A 25431-nucleotide genomic window follows, 5' to 3' on the forward strand; every position below is an offset into this window, starting at 1 on the left:
ATTGATTTGAAATATTTTGTATCCGAATTGTATTATCAAGAATACGAGTTCAACCAAATTATATTTTAATTTAAGAATTTTAAAAAGAAAGTAGAATATATAATAAAAAAAAAATAAGTGTATATCTATCCTCTGTATGTTCTCTGCACAGAAATTTTTTTTTATCGATTATCGCTTTTTCTTTTATGGCAAAAATCATTGTGATATTTAAAAAAGTTCATGTCCCATTAAGATGTATTGTAAATTTACTGCCGTAAATATATCAAAACGCAATTTGATAAGTTATATGCTAAGAACTTAATTCGGTGGAAAATGTTTTCAACTTTAAAGGCGATTATCTCAATATTTAGATTTTTTTCGCACCCTCAGATTCCAGAATTTCGAACAGTTGTATCTTAAAAAAACAATGCATCAGTTGAAAACTTAAAATGAACCCTTATGACTGGTTGTGTGGTCCAGGGTCACACATGTTCTATGTACTGACATCTCGTTTGGTTCATACACAATGACATCTCGCGAGAGTTCCTTCAGCCAACGACTCTTGCGTCGACCGTTGCGCAGCCGCAGTGTTGTTTTAAAACATTTTCCACCGACTAGCCTCTATCGCTAATAAAGAAACAATGGCGACAGCGGCGACTGCAGCGGGCGGAACGGGCTCCGGAGGACCATCGGCCGGCCAGGCGGGCGCCGGTTCCTCGATCGGACGAAAAAAAGATGGAGGGCCTTCTTCCAAATTTTGGGAGAGCTCGGAAACGGTGTCTCAGTTGGAGACAGTTCGGCTGTGGATCGGCAAACATTATAAGAAGGTCTGCGGCTCATGAGGCGCCCGTTGAATGGGGGCGCGCATCACACAATAGCTAAAAGAAGCGGCACGCTTGCTTACCTGTAGTTTATTCGCTATTACAATCGATTATTCGAACGGTTCGAATCAGAGCAGTGGTGCAGATGTTGCTTAGGCTCCAGACTGGCATTTTAGTCTGCATGTTTTGCTCTTGTGATGTTTTAAGCGGCAGTGTTGTGGACTGTTGTATTAGCTTCCGTGCTAACGATAGTGACTGAGATGCGTGATCTGCCATAATGATGGTTGTGTCTTAAAAATGTGCCTTATTACTGTCTTTATTTGCAACGTTTTTGAGACATGCTCTCTTTTTAATAAAGAACATCGCTTTAAAAGTAAGAGCACACTTGGTGGTTCTCCACAAAGCTTCAGTTGTTTATGCTGGAGTTTGTTTACTGGTTCTCTAATGTTGGTTCATTAGAAGTTCTGGTGGTACTGTGAATCAGTAATGATATAATAGGTGACCCTGGACCACAAACCCAGCCATAAAGGTTATCTGAAAGCTGAACAAACAGGCTTTCTATTGATGTATGGGTTGTTAGGATGGAACGATATTTGGCAGAGATAAAACTAGTTGAAAATCTGGAATTTGAGGGCGCGCAAAAATCTAAATATTGAGCAAAGCCCCGTTACAGATGTCCAAATTAAGTTCTTAGCAATGCATATTCCTAATCAAAAATTAGGTTTTGAGAGAAGTTTACAAGATATCTTAATGGAACATGGTATTTACTTTATATCCTAATGATGCCTGGCATAAAATAAAAATATTGATTCATACATTGTATTGTACGAAATAGCTGTTTTGTGGTCCAGGGTCTCACATTAGTTACATACATGTGCTACAGAATAATTAACATTGTCACCCGTCATTGTGTTTACATGGTACTTTAAGGTTTTCTGGAAAACCGCAGTTTTTACAGCCATGGGACTTTTGTTAGTGTTTTGAGGCAGAGGTAACGCATGCATGTTGTTTCTCTTTGGCAGATATTTGCTGGCACTGGATAATTTAACCCATAGTCCATAGTCTCCTGTAATGCACTTTTGTGAATGAAGTTCATGTATGATGTTCAAGCTGATGATGCACAGAGCAACTTTTTGAGTAATTTTGCCAGGCAACTTTTTTTGAGCAACATGCTTGGGCACTTTCGCATTGAGAATGGGTCACAAATTTCTATCTGGATCAGTCGTGGGCCCTGTGTCTCACCTAGTTGCCTGTTGAATGCAACATTGCCAAAAAAGATGCCCCTTGTATTATCAGCCGGATATAAGATTGTAATGATTGCTAGAATTAAAATTTGAGGATATTTTTGTATCATTACTGAAAACATCATATATTTATATACACAATGTTAGACACTGCTGATTGATTTTCTGCTATTTATTGTGGCTTTTCCTTTTTCTGCAGTATGTCCAAACGGACTCTCCTACAAGCAAAACTTTGGCTGCGCTGGTGGTGCAGTTGCTGCAGTTTCAGGAGGATGCATTTGGGCGTAGAGTCAGCAATCCTGCCCTTACCAAACTACCAGTAAGTCTGGATTTGCAGTGTTTACGCTGCATGTTCGCGTTCCAAATCTATAACGCTTCACTCTTCTTCAAACACAACTAAAGCTAGTCCAAAGATCATAAAACAAGCAAATGTAGGAACTGAGTGGTTAAATCCAAGTCCTTTATAGAGGCACAGTTTTTATTCACATACAAACACTGATCAGTGCACATAAATAGAGTACATTAAATATAGTATATGTTTGAAGCACAAGAACTAATGAAGTTTGCTATTGCGTGCTGAGGTGCTTTTGATCATATTTGATGCTCTCTATGTACACTACCAAGGTTAGGACAATTTTTTTTTTTAAGAAGTCTCTTCTGCTCACTAAGCCTGCACTTATTTGATCCAAAGCAAAAACAGTAAAAAATTCTGAAAATGTTTTACTATTTAAAATAACTGCTTTCTATTTGAGTATATTTTATTATATTGAAAACAGCTGAATAGATTATTTTCAAGTTTCTTTGAGGAATAGAAAGTTCAGAAGAACAGCACTTATCTGAAATTTAAATCTTTTGTAACAGTATAAATGTCTGTCATCAATTTAAAGCATCCTTGCTAAATAAAAGTATAAATTTCTATATTTTTTTTTACCCCCCCCCCCCCCCCCACCTAATAATGCAAAATGTTTCTTGAACAGCAAATCAGCTTATTAGAATGATTTCTGAAGCATCATGTGACACTTAAAACTGGAGTAATGAAGCTGAAAATTTAGCTTTGATCACAGGAATAAATTACATTTTAAAATGTATTCAAATAGAAAACATGTTTCAAATATTAAAAATATTTCAGATTTGTACTGTTTTTGTGCTGTTCTTTGGATCTAATAAATGTATACATCCAGACTTTAAACATCCTTGTGTTCAAAAACTTTTGACTAGTAGTGTAATTCAAGTACAGTTCTGCAGAAATGTGCACAGTTTTACATGATTGTAAACCAAAGTGAAATTTTATCATTATTTTGTCATTCTAGGCAAAGAGCTTTTTGGATTTCAAACCTGGAGGAGCCCTTTGCCACATTCTGGGTTCTGCATACAAGTTCAAAAGTGAGCAGGGCTGGTGAGTAGAATCCCAGGAAGGGTTAAAAAGAGAGTTGGGATTATACCTGCAATGACTGCAACCAAAGTAGTAATGCTTAAAAGCTAATGCTTTAATATGTTTAATTGATGTGCTTATTTCTTCAGGAGAAGGTTTGATCTGCAGAACCCATCCAGAATGGATAGAAATGTGGAGATGTTCATGACCATTGAGAAGACGCTTGTTCAGGTAGCGATCCTTGTGCTGAAGCAAATTAGTGGATATATAATAGGAGTCATTGTAAATGTACTTTGTTTATTTTGTCCTGAATATGTGGTTACATTGAAGGTTCTCTGTATGTATTAATGCATATCTCATTCTTTTCTTCAGAACAACTCTTTGACCCGACCAATTGTGTACATTGTGTCTGACATGGAGCAAAAACAAGCCAACAAGCTCAAAGACATCATTAAGAGACATCAGGTAAAAAGCGATGATCGGTTAAGTTGTTGAAATTCAATTTGTGGTCTTTGCACTTCTCTGATGTTTTAGTTTCACTCACATTTCTAGGGAACCATCACTGAGGATAAGTCAAAGGCCACTCATATTATTTACCCCTCCCCAGCCCAGGTGGAAGAAGGTTGGTGTTTGATTTTTAAAGCAAAAGACTTCTGAGTGAACTAAAGTCTTATCCTATCTTCATTCCTCAATCACTTCTTTTATTTGGACATTATAGGTTTTTTTTTTTTTACTTAACTTTTAAATTCTGCTTCTGTCTTTCAGAGGAATGGCTACGTCCCGTCATGCGCAAAGACAAGCAAGTTTTGGTTCACTGGGGCAATTACCCTGACAGGTTGGTAGTTTGTATGTTCACACATACTGTATGTTTGTGTGAAACAAAAAAAAAAAGTTTTAATTTATATAGAGGGTTTGCAGCTTACGTCACGATTTGCTCAGTTACCCGAATGCACGACCATATTGGAGATACTCGGATGTAAACAACAGCATGGCTTGCATGGTTATTGTACTACTGAATATGTTGTTCTACTAATTTATGCTGTCTAAACCTGTGAAAAAAATGTGTGGAAGCTGATAAATCATATAGGGAAGGACTTCGTAAGCAGGAAAGGGTGCAATGTTTTGACAAACTAAAGTTAATAGGTGGTAAAGATACGTACGAGAAGTATTAATTAAAATATTAGCCTAATATTTCACCTACCTGACTGTAAATAAGAGCAAGCATGAATGTTGTCAAGATTTTTGCCCTGGAAATCCTGGTTCAGTTTGGCCAACCACAAACGCCTTTGGTTCCTCAGACAGTTTTTTACACTCTTCTCCTTGATATAACTTTTGGCAGTCTATAGTACTCCCAAGTGTTTTCCATGTCTGACCGATTAGTACAGCCCAAAACATGACAATAAATGACAATTTCAGCATCAATAATCAGCGAAATATGCACGTTTCGTTCAGTGCTGCCAATATGGCCGATTGATGGCGCGTCGTGAAAACGTTATATAATTTATAGGTGATTAGCTAAATGTTGTTTATCTAAGATCTTATATGTTGTCTATTTATCAGTTTTTCTTATGATAACTTTGTGCTTGTTTAACTCTGCAGTTATGACACATGGGTATCAACAAGTGATGTGGATGGAGATGTTGAGGATCCACCAAGCTCTGAGAAACCTTGGAGGGTAAGGGATCTGTAAATGTTTTGATGTTCCCTAATTTACAGTTTTAAAATAAACACTTTTCAAAAGCCTTACAGTATAAAGCAGAATCATATTGTAAGTGGTACAGACAGATTCAGTTTTCCAGCCTTTTCTCAGTACGCTCTGCGATCCCCTCAGGTGCATGCAAAATGGGTCAGCGACACAGATGCTTTCAACGAGTGGATGAATGAGGAAGATTACGAAGTGGATGAGAACAAGAAGCCTGTGAGTTTCCGCCAGCGGATCTTCCCAGGGGAGGAAGTGGTAAGAGACCCAAAGACATAAGCGCTGAAGAAATAGATATGGTGCATGTTCAGATTTTCGTTGTGTTGCCAAGCCAGACCCTTCGAGGTCTCGGCAGGGTTTGTTCTGTCACTGTCTGTGCGTCTGTCAATCATCCTCTAAAGCTCTTCCTCGCTACCTCACCCTCACGTACCTCACCCACCCGCCCAAATATCCCTTCAGCTCCCCCTTCCCCCTTGTGTGTAAGACCGTTCCATTCTCTCATTCTCTCGCTCTTTCTCTCATCCTTCACCCCTCCATGGTTCTGATCAGTCTTCCCGTACACCCGATCGCAAGGACCGCAAGTCCCTGGTTGCCGGTAAGAAGAGGAGGCGCTCTCCATCCCCACCCAGCACCCCTGCAGAGTCCCGCAAAAAGGGCAAGAAAGGGTAACTATCTAAATATAAATACGCACCACAGTTCAAATGTTTGGGGTCGGTAAGATGTTTAAAATGTTTTTCAGTCTCTTATGCTAAAAATAGTTAAAAACTGTATTATTATGATATATTACATTTTAAAATAATTGATTTCTATTTTAATGTTTTAAAAAAATTATTTTACAGTGGTGGCCAAAATAATTACAACACTATTTTCACCAGCTAAAAATGTTTTTAAGTCAGTTATTTCTATCTTTTTCTGTAGTGTGTTAGTAAGAAATATCAGTTTACATTTCCAAACATTCATTTTGCCATTAATTGTAGTAATCCTTCGAGACTTTTGTTTGCACAAGGAGTCTGAAACCATCTCATCATCATCCAGTCTGTCTGGAATGACATGAAGAAATAGAACAAACTGAGACAGACTAAATCCAGAAAAGCTGTGGTAATGTCTCAAAGATGCTTCAAGAAAACTTCTTGCAAAGCCACCTGAAAAAGTGCACCTATGCAAAAAGTGCACCTATGGCAAAAGCTGTTTTAAACGTTAAGGGTGATCACACAAAATGTAGATTTATTTAGTTAATAGAATTTAATTGAAAAAGTGTATTTATAACAGTATTTTTAACAGCATCCTCATTTTACAGCATTTTTACACAACTACCTAAAACTTTTAACAGTACTGTAGCTTTGCAGGTAGGTTTCTTAAAGCATCTTGGAATCATTGCCACATTTCTTCTGGATTTAGTCTGTCTCGGTTTGTTCTTTTTCTTTGTGATACCAGACAGACATCATGATGAGATCAGATCTCTGTTTGGAGCACTGGCTGTTGTCACTCTTTGTGCAAACAAAAATCTCACTGGGCTTTTACAATTAATGGCATCCTTCAGAAATCATCCTAATATGTTGATTTGCTACTTGAAAAACATTTCTTGTATAAATTAAATGTCACATTCTCAGTCATTTACCTTAAACAGCAATCCTGGATCACAGGGGAGGCGCCGTGGACATCAAAATGATGACGAGCAGGATGAAGACCTCACAAAGGACCTGGAAGATCCCTCCCCTGTGCCAGGGATGGAGGAAGTTACATTGCCAAAAAATGGTCAGTCTTTTTGTTTAGTAGTATCTTATTTGAACAGGTGGTGGTTTTTTTTTTTTTTTTAAAGAATGCAAGTCTCCTGTTATCAGTAGCACACTTAGTAAGTGACTTAGAAGAATACTGTGCATACTAGACTTTTTTATTCAGTGCTTTTCATTTCATAGTTCTGAGCACTTTTTTTTTATATGCAAGCCCCTCTGGATGGATGGCAATTCAGTGCATGGCTAAAATAGACACTGCTATTACACGCTGCGCCCTACTTTCATTGTCCTACTTTACACTGAAAGCTTTTAAATTGTATTGTATTGAATTGTCTGATGCATCATCATCAGCTGCTTTGCTTAATGTCTTCTGCCTTTTTGCTTGCAGTCAATCAGAAAAAGGACAGTGAGAACACACCTGTGAAAGGTGGAACAGTTGCTGATTTAGGTAAGTACTCTGCTTTTGATTTGTTCTGGGTATGAATGTGATATCTTGTGAGAGAACATGTAAATAATCACATTCATTTTGTTTGCCATCTTAGATGACCAGGAAGATGATTCGCTAGCGTCTGGAGGCAAGGTACAGTCTCTTCATATTGTAATCCAGTTATGTTTTTGTAAAGTTTCTTTCCATTATTACATCAGATGCACAGCTTTTTGTTGGTAACAGCCCTTGCACTATATGCATAAGTTGTTTTTTGAGTAGTCTATCAATTTATGACTTTAATGCCAAGCCATTTATACTGAGTCAAATTGTTCTGAAAGTCTTTACAAACTGTGATTGACAGGAGGAGGATGAACAGAGCAAAACAGAAGTCAATCGCCTGATCGATTCTGAGGACAACGTGACCGAACAGACCCATCACATCATTATACCCAGCTATGCTGCCTGGTTTGACTACAACAGGTATCATATCTCTTCCTCCATGTGCTGTAACAATGTCTTGAGAGCTTGTTTGAATGGAATTGTGTTATAGAACAGTGGTTCTTAACCGTTTTGACTTGTTGCAATACAATTTTTGAAGACTTTCCCTCATATGTGACCCTGGACCACAAATCCAGTCATAAGGGTAATTTTTTTTTTTAGGACAACTATTTAAAAATCTGGAATCTGAGGGTGCAAAAAATTTAAAAATATTGAGAAAATCTCCTTTAAGTTGTACGAATGAAGTTCTTAGCAATGCATTTTACTAATCAAAAATTAAGTTATGATATATTTACAGTAGGAAATTTACTAAATGTCTTCATGGAACATCTTTCTCTAAAAGAAAAATCAATAATTTTGACCCATACAATGTATTGTTGGCTATTGCTACAAATATACTCATGCTACTTAAGACTGGTTTTGTGGTCGAGGGTCACATATGCTGTAATATTTCCTTTGGTATGTTCTGACATAATTGTGATGAAGGTGCTGGTTTTTTTTGGGGGGGGGGGGGATTTTAACAGCTTTTTACAAAACAATAGTGTAATTTAAAATGACAATTAAAGTATAAAAATGTTTTACAATGAAGTAGTTTTACACTTTTAATAAAGTATGACATTAAATAAGAGTTATTTAACTTATTATAAAACTGCAGTCATTCTGTGGCCCTCTTGGAGGTTGGACCCCTGGCAGACAAATTAGACAGACAAAGTTTGGTTTAGAGAACAATTTTTAGTAGGGGTGGGAGAAAAAATCGATTCTCCGATGCATCGCGATTCTCTCTTCAACGATTCTGAATCGATTCCTAATTTTTCAGAATCGATTCTGAGCTTGTTTTTTTTTCCGCATATGGCAGGTGTGCGCGCTAGAGACGCTGCCTGCTTCATTGCACAGCATTTGCACTGTGAGACTCGTGCGCACTGCTTGACATGGTGTGTTTCCACCCGCCGTGTTTTACTTAAGTTATGCTTTCATTTCTGCCGTCTGGAATGCAGTACTATTAGATGCACTGACAGACTTTCGCGTGCGCTTTGTGTTTGTTCGTCCTAAAGCTCGATTGCAGATGCGGTTAAATGCACTTGCGTTTTCAAATAGTTTTAAACGAAACTGTACATACAGTCAGTTATGTTTTTAGAGCAGGACAAAACATCTGATATATCGAAATAGATCTGTGCATCAGTGGCGTTCCGTCCATATAAGCTGCTAATGCTCCGCATACCCAGCCTGTCAGAGAGACTGCGTTCACGTGTTAAATAATATAAACATGCTTATAAGTTGATCCCTTATTTGAGATAGAATCTTCCGGGCAAGCAGATTCTCCGCATCTTCCTCGACTCCTCAGAATTGATGCGCATTCTCTGTTTTTCTGTCATGAGCATGACTTTATTCGCGGGGTAAGCTGTCCGCGAAGCGCTCGCCCAAGCGGAAAAACGCACTGTTGCTGCCAGATCCTGATTGCCGAAAATCATATTGTGTTTGAACATCCTAACTGTATATTATCATAATTTCTCAACAATTCAAAATGTGAAAGTCCACTATAATTTTTTTAAATAATAGGTAATAAACAGGGAAAAGAGGAAATATTAAAATATGATTTCGTCTCTGATTTTATTGGTTTCTAAATAATCTAAAGATATAATTATTTTTGGTATTACTGGTGGTTTTAGCACTAAGCATGCCTGGTTAAAAAAAAAAAAAAAAGTCACCGTTCGCCACTGCTGTGCATTAGTTTGTTAAAGCTGCCTGTCTATGATCTCATCAGTAATAATAAAACGGCAGTAATGCTGAGGAAAAAAGAAAAACTATTGTCTGTAAACTTTCAGATACCTAAAGAACACCCTATTTTAAATAAGTAATTGTTTTAAAAAGTACCTTGCTTATATAGTTTAAAAAATAAAGTAAAATTGGCACAAAATAAATTTGATATAAAACATATGAAAATGTAGCCATGTGCAGTACTATTGAAAACTAAGAATGTGAGCATCACGATATTTGGTTAATAATGAAAACAGTAATTAAATTAGATTGAATCTTGAAACCAGTGAAGATTGACACACCTACTTTTACAGAGATTTCAACTATAAACAAAAAGCATATAAACTGCAATTTTACATGTTTTTAAAATTGTAAAGTTGTATTTGCACAGCAGAAGAATTAATTGGGGGAAAAATGTAGATCAAGAATCGTTTTGGAATTGGATCGTGACTCCCAGAATCGGAATCGGATCGGATCGTGAAGTGCCTGAAGATTCCCACCCCTAATTTTTAGTTAAGCTGGAATGTATTTCTTTATTTTATTTTATTTTTAAAGAAGGTAAAAATGACATCCCACCTTAACCAAAAATTAAATTTGGAATCTGAAAAAGCCCACTCTACATTTTCTTAGTTATCTATGTCATTGCATATTCATGTTTTTCTTTTCTTTTTACCAGTATACATGAAATTGAGAGGCGTGCCCTGCCAGAGTTCTTTAATGGCAAAAACAAATCTAAGACTCCAGAGATGTAAGTTTGCACCCTTTCATTTTAATTTACATTAAAATCTCATACATTTTATATTATCCACCCGTTTCTTTGCGGTTCTCTTACGATGCATGTTTGTTTTGTTTTTTGTCTCAACTTTTATATCCTGTTTGTTACTCTCTCCTTAGCTATCTGGCTTATCGTAACTTCATGATTGACACATACCGGCTGAATCCTCAGGAGTACCTGACCTCCACCTCCTGTAGGAGAAACCTCACTGGAGATGTGTGTGCGGTCATGAGGTCAGAATTTTAATTTAGCTTTTAATTCTTTCAAATATTATGCAGAGAGCCTCGCATTAATTACTTTGTTTCTTTTAGTTGTTTCAGTGTTGTCTTTTTTTTTCCTCAGAGTGCATGCCTTTTTGGAGCAGTGGGGTTTGGTGAACTACCAGGTTGATGCTGAGAGCAGACCCCTCCCCATGGGCCCTCCACCAACACCACATTTCAACGTCCTGGCTGATACTCCCTCTGGTTTGGTGCCGCTGCACCACCGCCCCCCACAGGTGAACAGGGGTTATTTCCGTTTTGATTCCCAGAAGGCACAAGCTTTCTTGTGAAACAGTTGCAATAAAGTCTCTGCTTTTCATTCCAGGTTCCCCCTGCTCAGCAGATGCTGAACTTCCCAGAAAAGGGCAAAGACAAGCCAACTGACCTGCAGAACTTTGGCCTTCGTACAGATATTTACTCAAAGAAGAATCCCAAGGCAAGTTGTCTAATACCAGACCTAATACTTGGAAGTTGTCACTGCTTTTTTTTCCTTTAATCTTTTATAGTTTCTTGATGTGATCATGTGCCTTGCCTTAAAGGGTAAAGGGGCGGCAGGTGGCAGAGAGTGGACTGAGCAAGAAACATTGCTTCTGTTGGAGGTGAGATCTGAATCTTTAAACTAAAACGGTGTGCATCATACATTTCTCCTTTCATGTTGTTTTGTTTTTAATAATGTTATTTAAATTTAATTCAGGCTCTGGAGATGTATAAGGATGACTGGAATAAGGTTTCGGAGCACGTGGGCAGTCGTACGCAAGATGAGTGCATTTTGCACTTTTTGCGGTTGCCCATAGAGGATCAGTACCTGGAGAGCTCTGAAGCTTCGCTAGGCCCTTTGGCTTACCAGCCGATTCCCTTCAGCCAATCAGGAAATCCCGTCATGAGCACTGTTGCATTCCTTGCCTCTGTGGTTGACCCACGTGTGGCGGCAGCTGCTGCTAAAGCAGCTCTTGGTATGTTGTCAAGTTTTGATGCATCAACCTTATTTTAAATGAGTGTGGCCATTTTTTTTTTACTTCAGTGTCAGGCTTTGGTGTCGATCTCAAATCAAATAACTGCACATCAATTTGGGTTGAGAAGATCTTTTGGGGTAAAGAAGTTCACTTCCAGAACCAAAATGTACAGCTAACATACTCACCCCCTTGTCATCCAAGATGTTCATGTCTTTCTTCAGTCATAAAAAAATTGTTTTTTTTGAGGAAAACATTTCAAGATTTTTCTCTATATAGAGGACTACTATGGTGCCCCAAGTTTGAAACTCCAAAATGCAGTTTAAATGCGGCTTCAAACGATCCCAAATGCGGTTGTAAATGATCCCAGCTGAGGAAGAAGGGTCTTATCTAGCGAAACAATCGTTGATTTTTTTTTTTTTTAATCATTTTTTTTAAATTACAATTTATATACTTTTTAACCCCATAAACAGTTTTTTTCTGGTTCAAGACAGGGATTGTCTAAAAACACATCTCATTTACATCACATTTCGATTTAAAAGAATATATTACACAAACTTTTAGGCATACAGTGTGACAAATTATTTCAGAATCTGCATTTGAAGTGGTATTTACTAGTGCTGGGCAACGATTAATCAAACCAAAATAAAACTTTTTGTGTACATGTGTGTACTGTATATATTTGTGTGTGTATATATATATATATATATATATATATATATATGACAAACACGAACAGTCTATATTTAGAAAATATTTACACTTGTATATTTATATTCATATAATTTATATGTAAGTATAATTAACATATAACATATTTTTCTCAAATGTATACATGCAGGTGTGTGTATTTATATATGCATAATAAATATACACAGTATACACATGTCATGTACACAACTTTTATTTTGGATACGATTAATCGTGACTAATCGTTGCCCAAGATAGTATTTAACCAAACTGTTCAGAAGTGGCATGAATGAATTTAGGCCCCTATGAAATCTATTTTATTTTTTCCCAAATTCCATTTTAATTTTTCTGAATTTTTTTGTTTGTTTTAATGGTTAAATTAAAAAAAAAACTATCAAAAAGCATGTCTAATTAATTGAAATCATAAAATCTACACAGTTTAAGTTTTTTAAAAATAATAATAAAAAAATAATTAGTTTATTAAAGGTTAAACAAACAAATATTTTTAAGGCCTATGAAATACATGTTATATTTTTTCAAATTCAGTTTTACTTTTAAAATTGTTTTCCAATCATTTTCTGGTTTCATTTTTAAAGGTTTCATTACATTTTTAATTGCTTTCATTAATAAAATGTGTATATATATATTTTTTTCCAGAAATACTGTGTATTTAAATTTTTCTGAATTTGTCGATGGTTTCTTAATAATAATTTTAATATTAGCAGTAGTACCATCATTACGTTAAACAATATATTTCTGTCTAAACTGAACTTATTTTGAAGGGTTTCTGTTAGTATATGACATAACTGGGTTTTCTCCAAAGACACCATAAAAGACTGATTTAAATGACACTCAGAGCAGTTTTAGATGTTGTTTGTATTAATGTACTCATATTGAGGTGGCATGGGCAAAAAACGCTTGTGTGCAGTAAACAAAACCGTGCGTCTGCACCATTCATTCACATATTTATACGTAGAACATCCAGGATTCATACTTAAACAGTATATTTGCAGCTTAATATTGGCACACTAGTCCATATCACGTTTTGATTTAAGTTTACTGACCTACTTTTGATTTATTCATCCAAAATGTGGCAAATTCTGTCACATTCTGCGTTATACAGTAAATTCTCTAGTAATGACTGGAATGTCTGTGTTGAATATTGAAATGTAATTTATATATATATATATTTTTTAAATTAAAATGATACTGTAAATATGAAACTAAAACTGCAAGTAGGTGGCAGCAACTGGCGGTCTTAATGTGTGACTCATTCATATAATTCGTTCAAACAACTGATTCATTCAGAAACTAAGGAAGTGACAAGCTTTGTAACCGCTTATTTAGTAACAAAAAACACTGTGTATTTCTTGGAAAGGCACAACAGTTCTCCTGTGGCTTTCTTTGTTTGGAGCTAGTTTCATTGCTGAATATGAGGGGGAAAAAATTACAATACTGATGTTGTGACTAAGATGTAACACAATGTTAATTTGTTTATTGAACTGTGGCACCCAGTTTACCTGTGTAATCCACAACCTTAATTATTATATAACTTTAATTTATTGTAATTATAAACACTGGTTTGTAGCACAAAAAATTATCCTTCTAGTTATAAATAGCAGCTAATGAATTGAAAGTCTCACAAATTCAAAGAAAACTACTTCTGCATTGCATTTCAACTCATGACGAACAATGTGTTATTGTCTGCATTTTAAGATGGTATTTCTGTCCATTGCATTTGCAGAGGAGTTTTCGCGTGTGCGTGAAGAGGTTCCCACAGAGCTGGTGGAGGCTCATGTGAAAAAGGTACAGGAGGCCGCACGCAGCACAGGAAAAGTAGACCCTGCATTTGGCCTCGAGAGCAGTGGCATTGCCGGTACAGCGCCTGAGGAACCAGAAAAGACTGGTAAGTTTGCATACGGTGAAAATAGGAAAACTCAATTAACAGCTTTGATGGGTGGGTTTTCTGTGTAGTTTTAGCTCCTTCCACCAGGTGGCATCAGATCAGTACTTATGGACAAATAGACAAACCCAATGACCCTGATCAGCTGTGCATGGGCTTGTCATGATTTAATAACAATTATTGTCAAATAAAAAAGTATTTGATGCTTATCTCACCTACACAGCTTTCTAAACCATGTAGACCTTGTATAAAATACATTAATTGTGTGAGACAGCGCAACACTGGAGGCAGAGCGTGCGACTGCATACAATGGTAGCCGATGGCTTTATGCAGCGCTGGCAGATGGGGCACAGACGTGGGAGGGGTTGAAACTGGGTCAGTGGAGTGACCTAGTGTGACATGGTGTGCCAGTGCAGGCTTTGCCACACGTACCTTATTAAAAGCTCCAGCGTCATATGCCACAACTCTTTGTTCAGCTCTGATGCTCTAATGCCTGTTCATAAGGTCATTCACTCAGTTGACCATGCTGTACTCTTCTTTAATGGCTGGTTTGTTTTGTTTTGGGTTTTTCCTTGCTATCTGTGTGCTGTCAGGCTATTGTTTTGTTTTTTTTGAGAAATTAATGTTTATGTAGTTAGGTTGACAAATCAATTTTATATAGATGCATAAAGTGTTTTTTTAAATCATGGTTTCTGTATAAATATCAAGCAGCTTAAATGTTTCTTTGGCACCAAATCATCATATTAGAATGATTTCTGAAGGATCATTTGATGCTGAAGACAGATGTAATGGCTGTTGAAATCACAGAAATGAATTACATTTTTTTAAATTAAGAGAAAGCCGTTATTTAAAATTAAATCATAATTTACAGTATTGCTTTTTACTTTGTTTTTGGCTAAGTTAGTGTAGCCTTGGGGAGAGGTTGCTTTCAAAAACATTTTTTTTTTAGGCAGATACGGGCCGCATTAAGAGGGACTTATTGACAACCTCATGAAAATCAATTTCTGCTGAAAGCAGTGTTTTACTGCAGTTGAAGTATTTTCTAAGATATACAGTACTAGTCAAATGTTTTAGAACACATATTTTTAATGTTTTTTTTAAAAGCATTTATTTGATCTAAAAGACAGCAAAAACAGTACAATTTTGAAACGTTTTACTATTTAAAATAACTGTTTTCTATTTAAATATATTTTAAAATGTAATTTATTCCTGTGAAGAGTAATGGTGCAAAAAACAGCTTTGAAATCAGTGTCACATGATCCTTCAGAAATCATTTTAATGTGCAAATTTTCTGTTCAAGAAACAGTATTGTATGTAGTATTATTATTATTATTATTAGTGGTGGGCCGTTATCGGCGTTAACGTGCTGCGTTAACGTGAAACTCTTATCGCGCGATAAAAAAAATATCGCCGTTAATCTATTCTCAAATTTGGGTTGGGAGCTGGGTCTAAACTACGCAAGCTATGATGACTTTCACCTTGATAGTTTAACGCGGATGTATACCGAAGACTATAGAATATGGTCGCGCGTTTACGTCTCCTCCGCCAAAACACAGACGGGATCGCGTCGTCCTCCATTCATAAAAACCGAATCTACTATAGCGAAATGCCACGTAAATTCGTCGTTTTTTGGATTCATAAATCAAATGTTGGTCTGTCACTTAATTCAAATCGCGATATGGACTAGTGTATGTGAAAACTGAAATGCAAAAAGACCGTTTTAATATGAATCCGGTATGTTCCGTTTGGCTAGCTGTATTTATGAATGGTGGAGACGCGCTTTTACTACACGCATACTGAAACACACGTGACGCTCCCGGTAATTTTTGGCATTTTCATCTCACATGAACAGATAAACTCAATCTCCCAAACTGCTGTGAGTGTCACTTTTACCGTTTCATTTTTATGAAAACTAGCATCATATCATACTGTATGACACAAACTTCACGACAACCTGTCAAAATAAAAGTATGGTGTAACATGTAATGGGTTGGGTAGGTGTTGACGTTAAAAAAAACACAATCTAATAGGTAGAAAAAATAATTTCATTGTTAGTTAGTTAGTAAACACAAGTACATCTAATTGAACATAATTTATTTTCATCAACAAATTATCATAGAACAGCTTTATGAGCTTTATGATCCATTCTCAAAGACTTTAAGTCATTATTTGGGTAGCACACATATTCTGAATGCCTTCAGCAGAATTCAAATTAGCCATTTTAATCTAGATTAATCTAGATTAATTCCAAGATTTAATCTAGATTAAAAAAAATAATCTATGCCCACCCCTAATTATTATTATTATTATCAATATTTAAAACGGTATTTTTTTCAGGATTCTGTGAATATAAAGATCCAAAGATCAGCATTTATCTGAAATAAAGCTTTTGTAACACTATATACACTAAGTTGAAGTCAGTATAATGTTTTTTTTTTTCTTTAGGAAAGAAATTATAGAAATTAATACTTTTTATTTAGCAAGGATGCTTTAAATTGATCAATAGTGATGAAGATAAAGACATTTATGCTACAAAAAATTTATATTTCATATAAATGCTGTTCTTTGCATTCATCAAAAAAAACTGAAAAATTGTATTCAACTGTTTTCAACTTATGATAATGATAAAAATAAAATTGAGCAGCAAATTAGAATATTAGAATGATTTCTGAAGGACCGTGTGACTACAGTAATGATGCTAAAAGTTCAGCTTTAAATCACAGGAAAAAATTACATTTTAAAATGCATTCAAATAGAAAAGTTATTTTAAATAGTAAAAAATATTTCCGAATTTTACTGTTTTTGTGTTTTTTTTTTGTTTGTTTTTTTTTTGTGCTGTGCTTTGGATTATATAAATGCAGGCTTGGTGAACATGAGAGACTTCTTTAAAAAAAACATTTAAAAAAAACTCACTGTTCAGAAACGTTTGACTGGTAGTTTACTTATTGTCTTTAGGTTACATTTTTTTCCAGTGCACTCTGCCACATTGCATTTGTTTTAATCTGTTTTTTTTTTTTCTATTACTTGCAGAACCTACAGAGACTGAGAAGATGGACACTGACTCGGATTCCCAGCCTGATAAGGTCAGATATGGCCCTGCCACCCTAAGCCTTAGCCAGATACATTTACTGCTACTTGTGTTTATGGGTTGATCGGAATCAGTTCAGAAGTGGTTATTACTTCCCAACACTGTTGGGATTCCTTGCAATATGCCTTTTTACAGCCTGGGTCTTCATATCAAGTCCAGTTCTTCAAAGTTCACTTTCTATATAGTCATCTGTACCACCACTTCATTTGCATTTCGCTAGTCTCATGTTGTCTCACGTCTCGCCATTCCTCATCTAATCTGTTGCAGGCGGAGTCAAAGGATGAAGCAGAGAAGCCCAGCGAGTCTGCGGAAAAGCCGACAGAGACAGAGAAGGAAAAGAATGAGACTACAGAGAAATCTGAGCCACAGGAAGAGGAAGAGAGTGAGGGAGGAGAATCCAAGACAGCAGGTACAGACAGCGATAGCCACAGCGGCCGCAAATGCTCATGAGCTTGTTTGAAATCTGACACAAGCTGGCAGAAATCTGCTTTATGCCTGTTAAAGTGGAAGTGAAGCAGTTAGTCAAGTTCATGCTATTTAGTAAAAGCATTTCTACTTTAATGAAAATGTACACCAAACATGATTAATGCAGGGTGGCCGCGGATCCTTAAAAAGTCTTAAAAAGTCTTAAATTCCGTTGTCCTAAAATAAGGCCTTTAAATGTCTTAATTTGTCTTAAATCTAAATCCAAGGGTCTGAAATTTTTTACACTTTGAAAAGGAAAAGTTTATCGTTTTGAGGAGAATCTCCTGCGCACGTTCTAAATCTGTTCTGTTGCTAGACACGCGCTTGCTTGACAACGCCTCAGTGTTGCCAGATTTAGCGGGTTTCCGCCCAACTACACGCATTTGAATCGCAGATTAGCTGTTAAATTTAACCATCATAGAGTAAAAGTTTATAATTAGCACATGTTTTTACGTTGCCGCACACAACTGGCGCGAGCACGCGCAGAGAGAGAGAGAGGAGAGAGAGGCGCGCGGCGCGATTCACACAGATTGATTCCTCTTTAAATGCTATTTGAACGGAAACGTACATACCAAGTCATGTCTTGATACCCGTTTTGGTATTCTGTTTAACAGTCGTTTATGTCTTCAGTGAACCGAAACAGCTGAGAAAGAGATGCGTGCCAGTATTCGGTTTGGGCATTTGGCCTTAAAGAGACAGCGTCCTATAAATACCTGCAGTGAGAAACACTAGTTATTTTACAATTAATTATTAAATTTCCCCTCCTGAATACTAGTGTTATTGATTTTATTACTAACTTTGTTGTATTCATTTACACTTGTCATTTGTGTAATTGTTCTTGTTTTGTTACTGAACTTTAGTTCAGCTAGTAGTTTTTGCTGTGGATGAGAAGTAGCCTACCTAAAGTAAGCATTCAGTAATTAGGAAAAAACAAACTTTTTTTTTTTTTTTTTTTTGCTGATCCGAAAAATGATCCGATCCATGACTCAAAATCCGTGTTTGTTACACTGTTACATTGGCTTCAAAGTGTGTGAGAGCCTTGACTTTGTCATGGAATAGAAAATAATTTCTTCTTCTGGAATAGTGTTTTCTGTTGAATATTCCCAAGAATAATCAGTTAAATAAAATAATAATTTAAAATATCTTCATAGTTTTGTGTTAGACTTTTGCGGGACTTTCAATTTGGTCTTAAATTTTGTTTGAAAATGGTATTAAAAAGTCTTAAAATGTCTTAAATTTAACTTGGTCAAACCTGTAGACACCCTGTAATGTGACCATTATTAGCTGCTATAAGAACAAAAACAAGAATAACAACGTGCAGTAAATGGTAAAACTGTTTGCACTACAAACCAGTGTGCTCGTAATTAAGATAATACATTAAAACAATATGGCAAGACACACACATTTGCAATATCAAGCAGCAAAACAAGCCGTTTTATGCAGCTAAATATAGCTGGACGCAGATGAGACTGGAAGCCAGACCCATAAAATTTACAAATGGCTGCGCCCACTAATACGGGAAGAGAAAGGTTTTTTTATTTATTATGCTCTTAACTGACTGAGTTTATATTTTTATCATGTTTCAGAAAAGGACAAAGAGGAAGACATGGAGACCACAGAGGAAGGAAAGGAGGTTGAAGAGGAGAAGGAGGAAGGAAAGAAAAAGCTTGAGTTGGATATCGGAGAGGGCAACATTGCCACTGCTGCCGCTGCTGCTCTGGCCTCTGCTGCCACCAAGGCAAAGGTAATGCATCCCAGATACACCTCAGACCTCAACAGGGACTGGGTTTATTGTTTATCAATTCTTTAACTTCCTTTGTTGGCACCAACAGTAACTGTGTGCTTTGTGCAGCTGTCTCCAATCAGTGTTTTTATCACCCTGGCGGCTAACTTGATTTCATGCGCTGTTGTTTTTCTGTCTCAGCACCTGGCTGCAGTGGAAGAGAGGAAGATCAAATCTCTCGTGGCTCTGCTGGTAGAGACTCAGATGAAGAAGCTGGAGCTCAAACTCAGGCACTTTGAGGAGCTGGAGACCATCATGGATCGTGAGAAAGAAGCAGTAAGTATTGAATCTGGTTATCAAGCACATGTCACCTTGTTAAAGAGAACAAAGACTTGGTCTTTAGGAAGCTTTATTCATCCACAGGCATCTTCCCATTCTTTTCTCTTCTTATCACTAGGAAAAGCAGTGAAGACTTGCATAATTTCTCTTGTTGCCGACTAAAAATTACAACCTAAAGCCGCACAATGTGGCACTGTATCAGTATTTTACTTTCCGAGTTGTGTTGAGGTTAAAGTAACAGTGCAGCCAATTCACATTATCGAAATAATGGCGCCCTGTAGTCCAAAATATATATAAAATGATGTGGATTTTTAAAACATAGGTTTTCTGCTACCTATTTCAAGAAGTGACCTTCATTTGTTATGTTAAGCCATATAAGTCTTAATACCCAGGGTTCCCTTTAAATTCACCTTTCAAAAATAAAATGCTGTTGTGATTTTTTTTTTTTTATTGTACCCAAAAAAAATGATAAAGTTAGTTAATTTTGCCCCTCTGCTCAGTACAGTCAATGCGTTTGTGTTTTCCCCCTCTATTTATAGCAGTGTAGCAATAGCTACTAATTAGTGGTAGTATGAGGTTGTGATTTACACCCGCTTTGCTTGTGCTGTGCTTGTTCTTTTGTATTCTGTAGTCATATGCACACCAGAGGCGCTGTCCACTAGAGATTTGGAGAGCTCTGCAAAATGCTTTAGCAAATGTAGCTGAAGATAGTAACCCAATTTAGCTGCTGTAAATAGTGCATGAAGGATGTGTCTTTATATAGCCCAGCCCAGTGGTACTTTATTTTCTTCTAGTGTTCATAATTTAACTAAAATACAGCTTTGATATTTAGTTAAGCACGTTGGAGACTTCTGCACAGGCTATCGCCACCGCTGTTTTTCTAAAACACAAAAAGGGTTTGTTCTTGCAAAATGTTTTCTGCTCACTGGAACGTTTTTGCTCCATTTTAGTGGCACAAATCGGATTCATGCTGTATTTGTGATGCATTCTTCTGGTGGGCATTTGCTTATGCTTCTGAAGCTACAGCATAAAGATGGCATGTGTAACCAGTATATAGAATTTATATTTGTTTTTTATTAATAGATTTTCACAATATGCACAAATAAGGGTAACTTTTTTTTTTTAATTGAGCTTTATACATAATCTGAAAGCTGAATAAATAAGCTTCCCATTGATGTATGACGTTTGTTAGGATAGGACAATATTTGGCCGTGATCCGAGATATGAACATCTGGAATCTGAGGGTGCAAAAAATATTTATATATAAGAAATATACAGTACAGACCAAAAGTTTGGACACACTTTCTCATTCATTTGAATGAGAATGTGTGTCCATACTTCTGGTCTGTACTGTAATATATATTTATGGTAGGAAATTTACAAAATATCTTCATGGAACATCTTAATATCCTAATAATTTTTGGCATAAAAGAAACATTTAGAATTTGGACCCATACAGTGTATTTTTGGCTATTGCTAGAAATACACCCGTACTACTTAAGACTATTTTTAAGTTTTGTGGTCCAGGGTCACAAATTTATATCAAAGAACTGGCTGCCCAAATTAATAGATCCGATTAGAGTGCTTGCAAATAAGTGCAGGCAATGTGTTCCAATGATTGGATTTGAGAAACAAATCGAAATGGTGTGCTGTGTGAATAAAGCCTTAGTAATCAATTTTAACTTTGTTTTGTTGAGTTGATTTAACAATTTTTTTCTCTTTTTTTTTTTTTTTTAGCTGGAGCTCCAGAGGCAGCAGCTTTTGACAGAGCGACAGGCGTTCCACATGGAACAGTTGAAGTACGCTGAGATGAAGGCTCGTCAGCAGATGGAGCAGCAGGCAGCTGCACAGCAGAATGCAGGAGGACATCACGGACCACCTCCACATGGCCCACCTTCCCACGGCCCACCTCCAGGCATGCACCCGGGACATCCCGGTCACCCCGGCCCTGGTTTTCCCCCCATGCACCATCCCATGGGTCCCCACCATGCCCCTCAGACAGGTCAGCACGCACCATGATCTTCTGGTTTTCTTTGAGGTCTTCTGTTGGTTGCTCTTTTTATATATATATTTACTTAATATTTATTATAGGTATTTTAATAACACCCACAGAAAGCCACCTGGAGAACAGCTTGAGTTCTCTTATGGAGCTTAACACAGCTCTTTTTAATATCAAGCATGTCCTGCGCTCAACTGCATTTATGACAGTCGAGTTACATGATTTGACTGATCTTTTTTTTATTTTTTATTTTTTTATCTAAGGGATAGTTCAACTATCCCATCACATCATCCTAGATGTATATGACTTTTTCTTTCAGATGGATGCAGTCCAAGTTATATTAAAATGTCCTGGCTGTTTCAAGCTTTATAATGGCAGTGGATGGCTGTTGAGATTTTGAATCCCAAAAAGTGCATCCATCCATTATAAAAAGTAGTCCACACTGGTCTGGGGTGATAAAAGCCTTCTAAAAGCAAAATGATTTGTGTAAGAAAAATATCCATATTTAAAACTTTACAAACTGTAATCTCTAGCTTCCACTAACTGTTGTACGCGTGTTGACACAAGAATGGTGTTTCAGCAGATGACGTAGGACGTGATAATCTGCTTTTATAGATGTTTTTCCTGAATGCGGAAGTTATAGATGTTTTTCCTGAATGCGGAAGTTACGCCTGACTCTTAACCTGAAGAATGCTTTGCATTTTCGGTCTCCAGTGTTTCTAGTCAAAGTAGTATATTCCAAGCTGTTAATCTAATGTTAAACCTATTCAAATGTTTTTAAAAAGCACATGGCTCTATAGCGCCGTCACTTTAATGAGTGTCACAAGTTTAATGAGTGTGTAGATGACACAAAGCTGCCAACATTAGCTACATTAAAAACAGATGGACGCTATTTGAATGGTTCCTATGGAGACCGGAACGGAAGAACATCCAATCTGACATTAGAATTCGTAATGGCGGCACTCATCGTTTACTGAAGGAAAAGGTCTATAGGCTTATATCAAATTCCTCAGACATTTTTCTTTACAAATCATTGTTTTGTACTTCTAAATTGTGACTGGTGACGGAGTTTTAAATATGGATGTTTTTCTTAGAAAAATGCATCGGTTCACTTCAGAAGGCCTTTATTAACAACTTGGAGCCATGTGGAGCACTTTTTATGATGGATGGATGTACTTTATTGGACTTAAAAGCCTTGACACCCATTCACTGCCATTATAAAGCTTGGAAGAGCCAGGTCAATTTTTGAATATAACTTAGATTGCATTCATCTGGAAAAAGAGGTCGTATACACCTAGGGTGGCTTCACCAGATTAAAAACGCCATCCCTGTTTTGTATCTGTAAGACTATCCCACTATCTAATGTCAGTTTTGTTGGATAACAGTGCTTAACGCTGGGTGACAAGCTCTTGTAATAAGCGGAGAACATTTTAATAATGAAATCTATAATCTGTTTTAAATCTCAACTGTTTTGTATCGTATCAGTGTTCTGCAACCATGATGCGCATTCTTCCCGAATGTTTACAAACCTATAATTGGTCAATACGAGTATGGTCTTTTCAAGTGTGTTTGGTTTGCTTCATTCAGGACCAATGGTTGGACCAGGCCAGCCCATGCCAGGTCAGCCTATGCCAGGCCGAATGATGTCTGGACCTCCACCAGTTGGACCCCCGCAGGGTGGCATGCCGCCCATGATGGGAGCTCGACATCCCGGACCACCCAACGGCATGTGTGAGTATCCAGTCTGTCACTAGATCCTGTCCTCTTGCTCCCCTGCATGGCACATTTATCCAGGGCTCTCTATATATTTTCGGCTGCGTTTTTTTAAAAACATCATTGTCTCCTTATAGACCCAGTTCCACCTCCAACCGCACAGCCTGATGGGATGCCCCCTGGCCCAGTGGGACCTTCTGTATCTGCGCCCCCTCCTCGTGCTGCTGAAAACTAAACTATTCCCTCCCCGTCCCCTCACACACGTACACATCCACACGCAGATACACATGCATTCGACTTATAAATCCGGATTAATCCGGGATCCCCGCAGACCTGCTGTCGTCGCTCCTCTGTAGTTTCGCCTTGCTGATGGGTGGGTCATCTCTAAATCCTCTCGATCGAGCTGAGCACTCACCTCCTCACCCGTAAACATTCACACGCTCAGGGCACAAAGTCAAGAGTGCTGCCTTTCCCGCGTCTCTTGGCTAGTAATAGCACTGGCTTCTGTTCTGTTTCTCTCTTCTGTGTTGTTTTCGAGAGCTTTCCGCAGACTCCTGTGTGCTTGAGGAAGGAATTCGCTGTCTGGCTCTTCCCTGTAATGTGACTGATGGAATCATATGTGTATATTGTGCTAATTCAAGTAAACTAAACGCTCTAAGATCGAATTCACACTGTAGCTACGAGCCGGTCCGCAGCGTCCCGTTTCCTCTGGAGTCTTGTGGCATGCAGAGAACCTGTCCGCTGCCTTATGTGCTTGTGGTGCGGTATTCATTTCAGCAGGGTTCCTGGTGGCTTCCTCAAGCTTCCTTTTAATATTTACATCACATTTAGCTGATAATCTACCTCGCCGGTGCAATTGTATTCAATCTGTGCACGGTGTGTGAAGCAGATTTGCTTTATGGTACTCTGCTTGGTCAGCCACGCTGTGACCCAGAGATCAACGAGAGATCGTAACTCACACCGCCACGAGTGCTCAGCCGTCCCGAGTACTGTATCGCCGAACGAGAGCGCACCAAACTGCTGTTTTTAGAGATGTACCCACATGCGCATTAACCTTTGTTTGCTTTGGATACTGTGCAGATGTACGAACACACACAAACACACATTAAAAACCTCCGTTTTGTGAATGCAAATGGAGGCGTATATATGGTATCACACTGAAGTGATGGAGGAACTTTGCTTATCTTAGGTGTAGCTGGCCTTTTGTGCTCCTCCCTTAGGTGCTGACAGAGTAGCTGCCCCGCCTCGCTCTACCTCTTTCACTTTTACTACCTCTCTTCTCTCCTTCTCTCTTCCTGTTATGCCTGTTCTCTCTATCTTTTCTTTGTGTGTGCCCATGTGACTGCTGCATTACTGCTGTGTGGAGGCTGTCGTCCTCCTCCTCCTCAGGTGAACCAAGCCCTCACTTCAACACGGCCCGCCCCGCTACACTACACACTCACAGAGACACAAGCAGATACACACGCATTTCCTCTTCCAAAACTTTCCAGGCTGTGTATCACCGAAAAACAAGGGGGTTAAACCCTGCCCTCCCCGATCCCCATATATATCTTTTATTGCTTTTTATTTTATGGTTATGTATTTTTAAGAAAATAAAGTTTGTGTAGACTCAGTTATCACTGTTCTTGGAAGTTTGTAGCTTTCTCTTTTCATTTTTACCCGGCACATTGATACTGAGACCTGAACACTGTCTAAATAAAGTGGGTTTTGTTTTTGTAAGACTGCTTTCTGTTTCAGTTCTAGCGATTCCACTGGTTTATTTGTCCATTTTGATGCGTTTATAAGAGTCTATGAATCTTTCAAAAATGTGATTTTCATCCTAAAATCAGGAAGAAAAATAAAATTCTTAATTTAAAAAATTCTCCCAAAATATGTCACTACCACAACATGGGTCAATATAATCCTTCTAATTAAAATAATACTATTAAGATTTTGCTTGCATCTAGATTGTAAATTTTTTTTTTTTTTTTTTTTTGCTGTTATTATTTTTTTTTTAGG

The 25431-nt window shown here is 37.4% G+C and overlaps 1 protein-coding gene across 2 annotated transcripts; it reads left to right on the plus strand.

Moving 5' to 3' along the window:
* Positions 1-606: 606 nt before the first annotated feature.
* Positions 607-25049, plus strand: smarcc1a (SWI/SNF related BAF chromatin remodeling complex subunit C1a). 2 transcript variants are annotated; one of them, XM_073846936.1, is made up of 28 exons: positions 607-806; positions 2244-2363; positions 3355-3440; positions 3566-3647; positions 3789-3881; positions 3969-4038; positions 4182-4251; positions 5016-5091; positions 5248-5373; positions 5665-5780; positions 6743-6870; positions 7237-7296; positions 7391-7428; positions 7637-7755; positions 10205-10276; positions 10423-10536; positions 10646-10799; positions 10889-10999; positions 11103-11162; positions 11258-11516; positions 13948-14109; positions 17137-17189; positions 17462-17603; positions 19246-19403; positions 19584-19718; positions 21459-21723; positions 23308-23451; positions 23571-25049. In XM_073846936.1, the coding sequence occupies exons 1-28, from the start codon at positions 621-623 to the stop codon at positions 23666-23668; spliced, it is 3297 nt and encodes a 1098-aa protein (XP_073703037.1). In that variant the 5' UTR covers positions 607-620; the 3' UTR covers positions 23669-25049. The 2 variants fall into 2 exon arrangements, with proteins under 2 accessions (XP_073703037.1, XP_073703038.1); XM_073846937.1 differs by having other exon boundaries at positions 5689-5780.
* Positions 25050-25431: the final 382 nt, after the last annotated feature.

This window comes from Garra rufa, chromosome 9, assembly GCF_049309525.1.
Source record: "Garra rufa chromosome 9, GarRuf1.0, whole genome shotgun sequence".
In the NCBI taxonomy this organism is placed as follows: Eukaryota; Metazoa; Chordata; class Actinopteri; order Cypriniformes; family Cyprinidae; genus Garra; species Garra rufa.

Coding starts and splice junctions, on each gene's coding strand:
- smarcc1a (XM_073846936.1), top strand. CDS start 621: ATGGCGACAGCGGCGACTGCAGCGGGCGGAACGGGCTCCGGAGGACCA. Junction 5,781..6,742: donor CGCAAAAAGGGCAAGAAAGG/GTAACTATCTAA, acceptor TACCTTAAACAG/CAATCCTGGATCACAGGGGA. Junction 6,871..7,236: donor AGTTACATTGCCAAAAAATG/GTCAGTCTTTTT, acceptor TTTTGCTTGCAG/TCAATCAGAAAAAGGACAGT.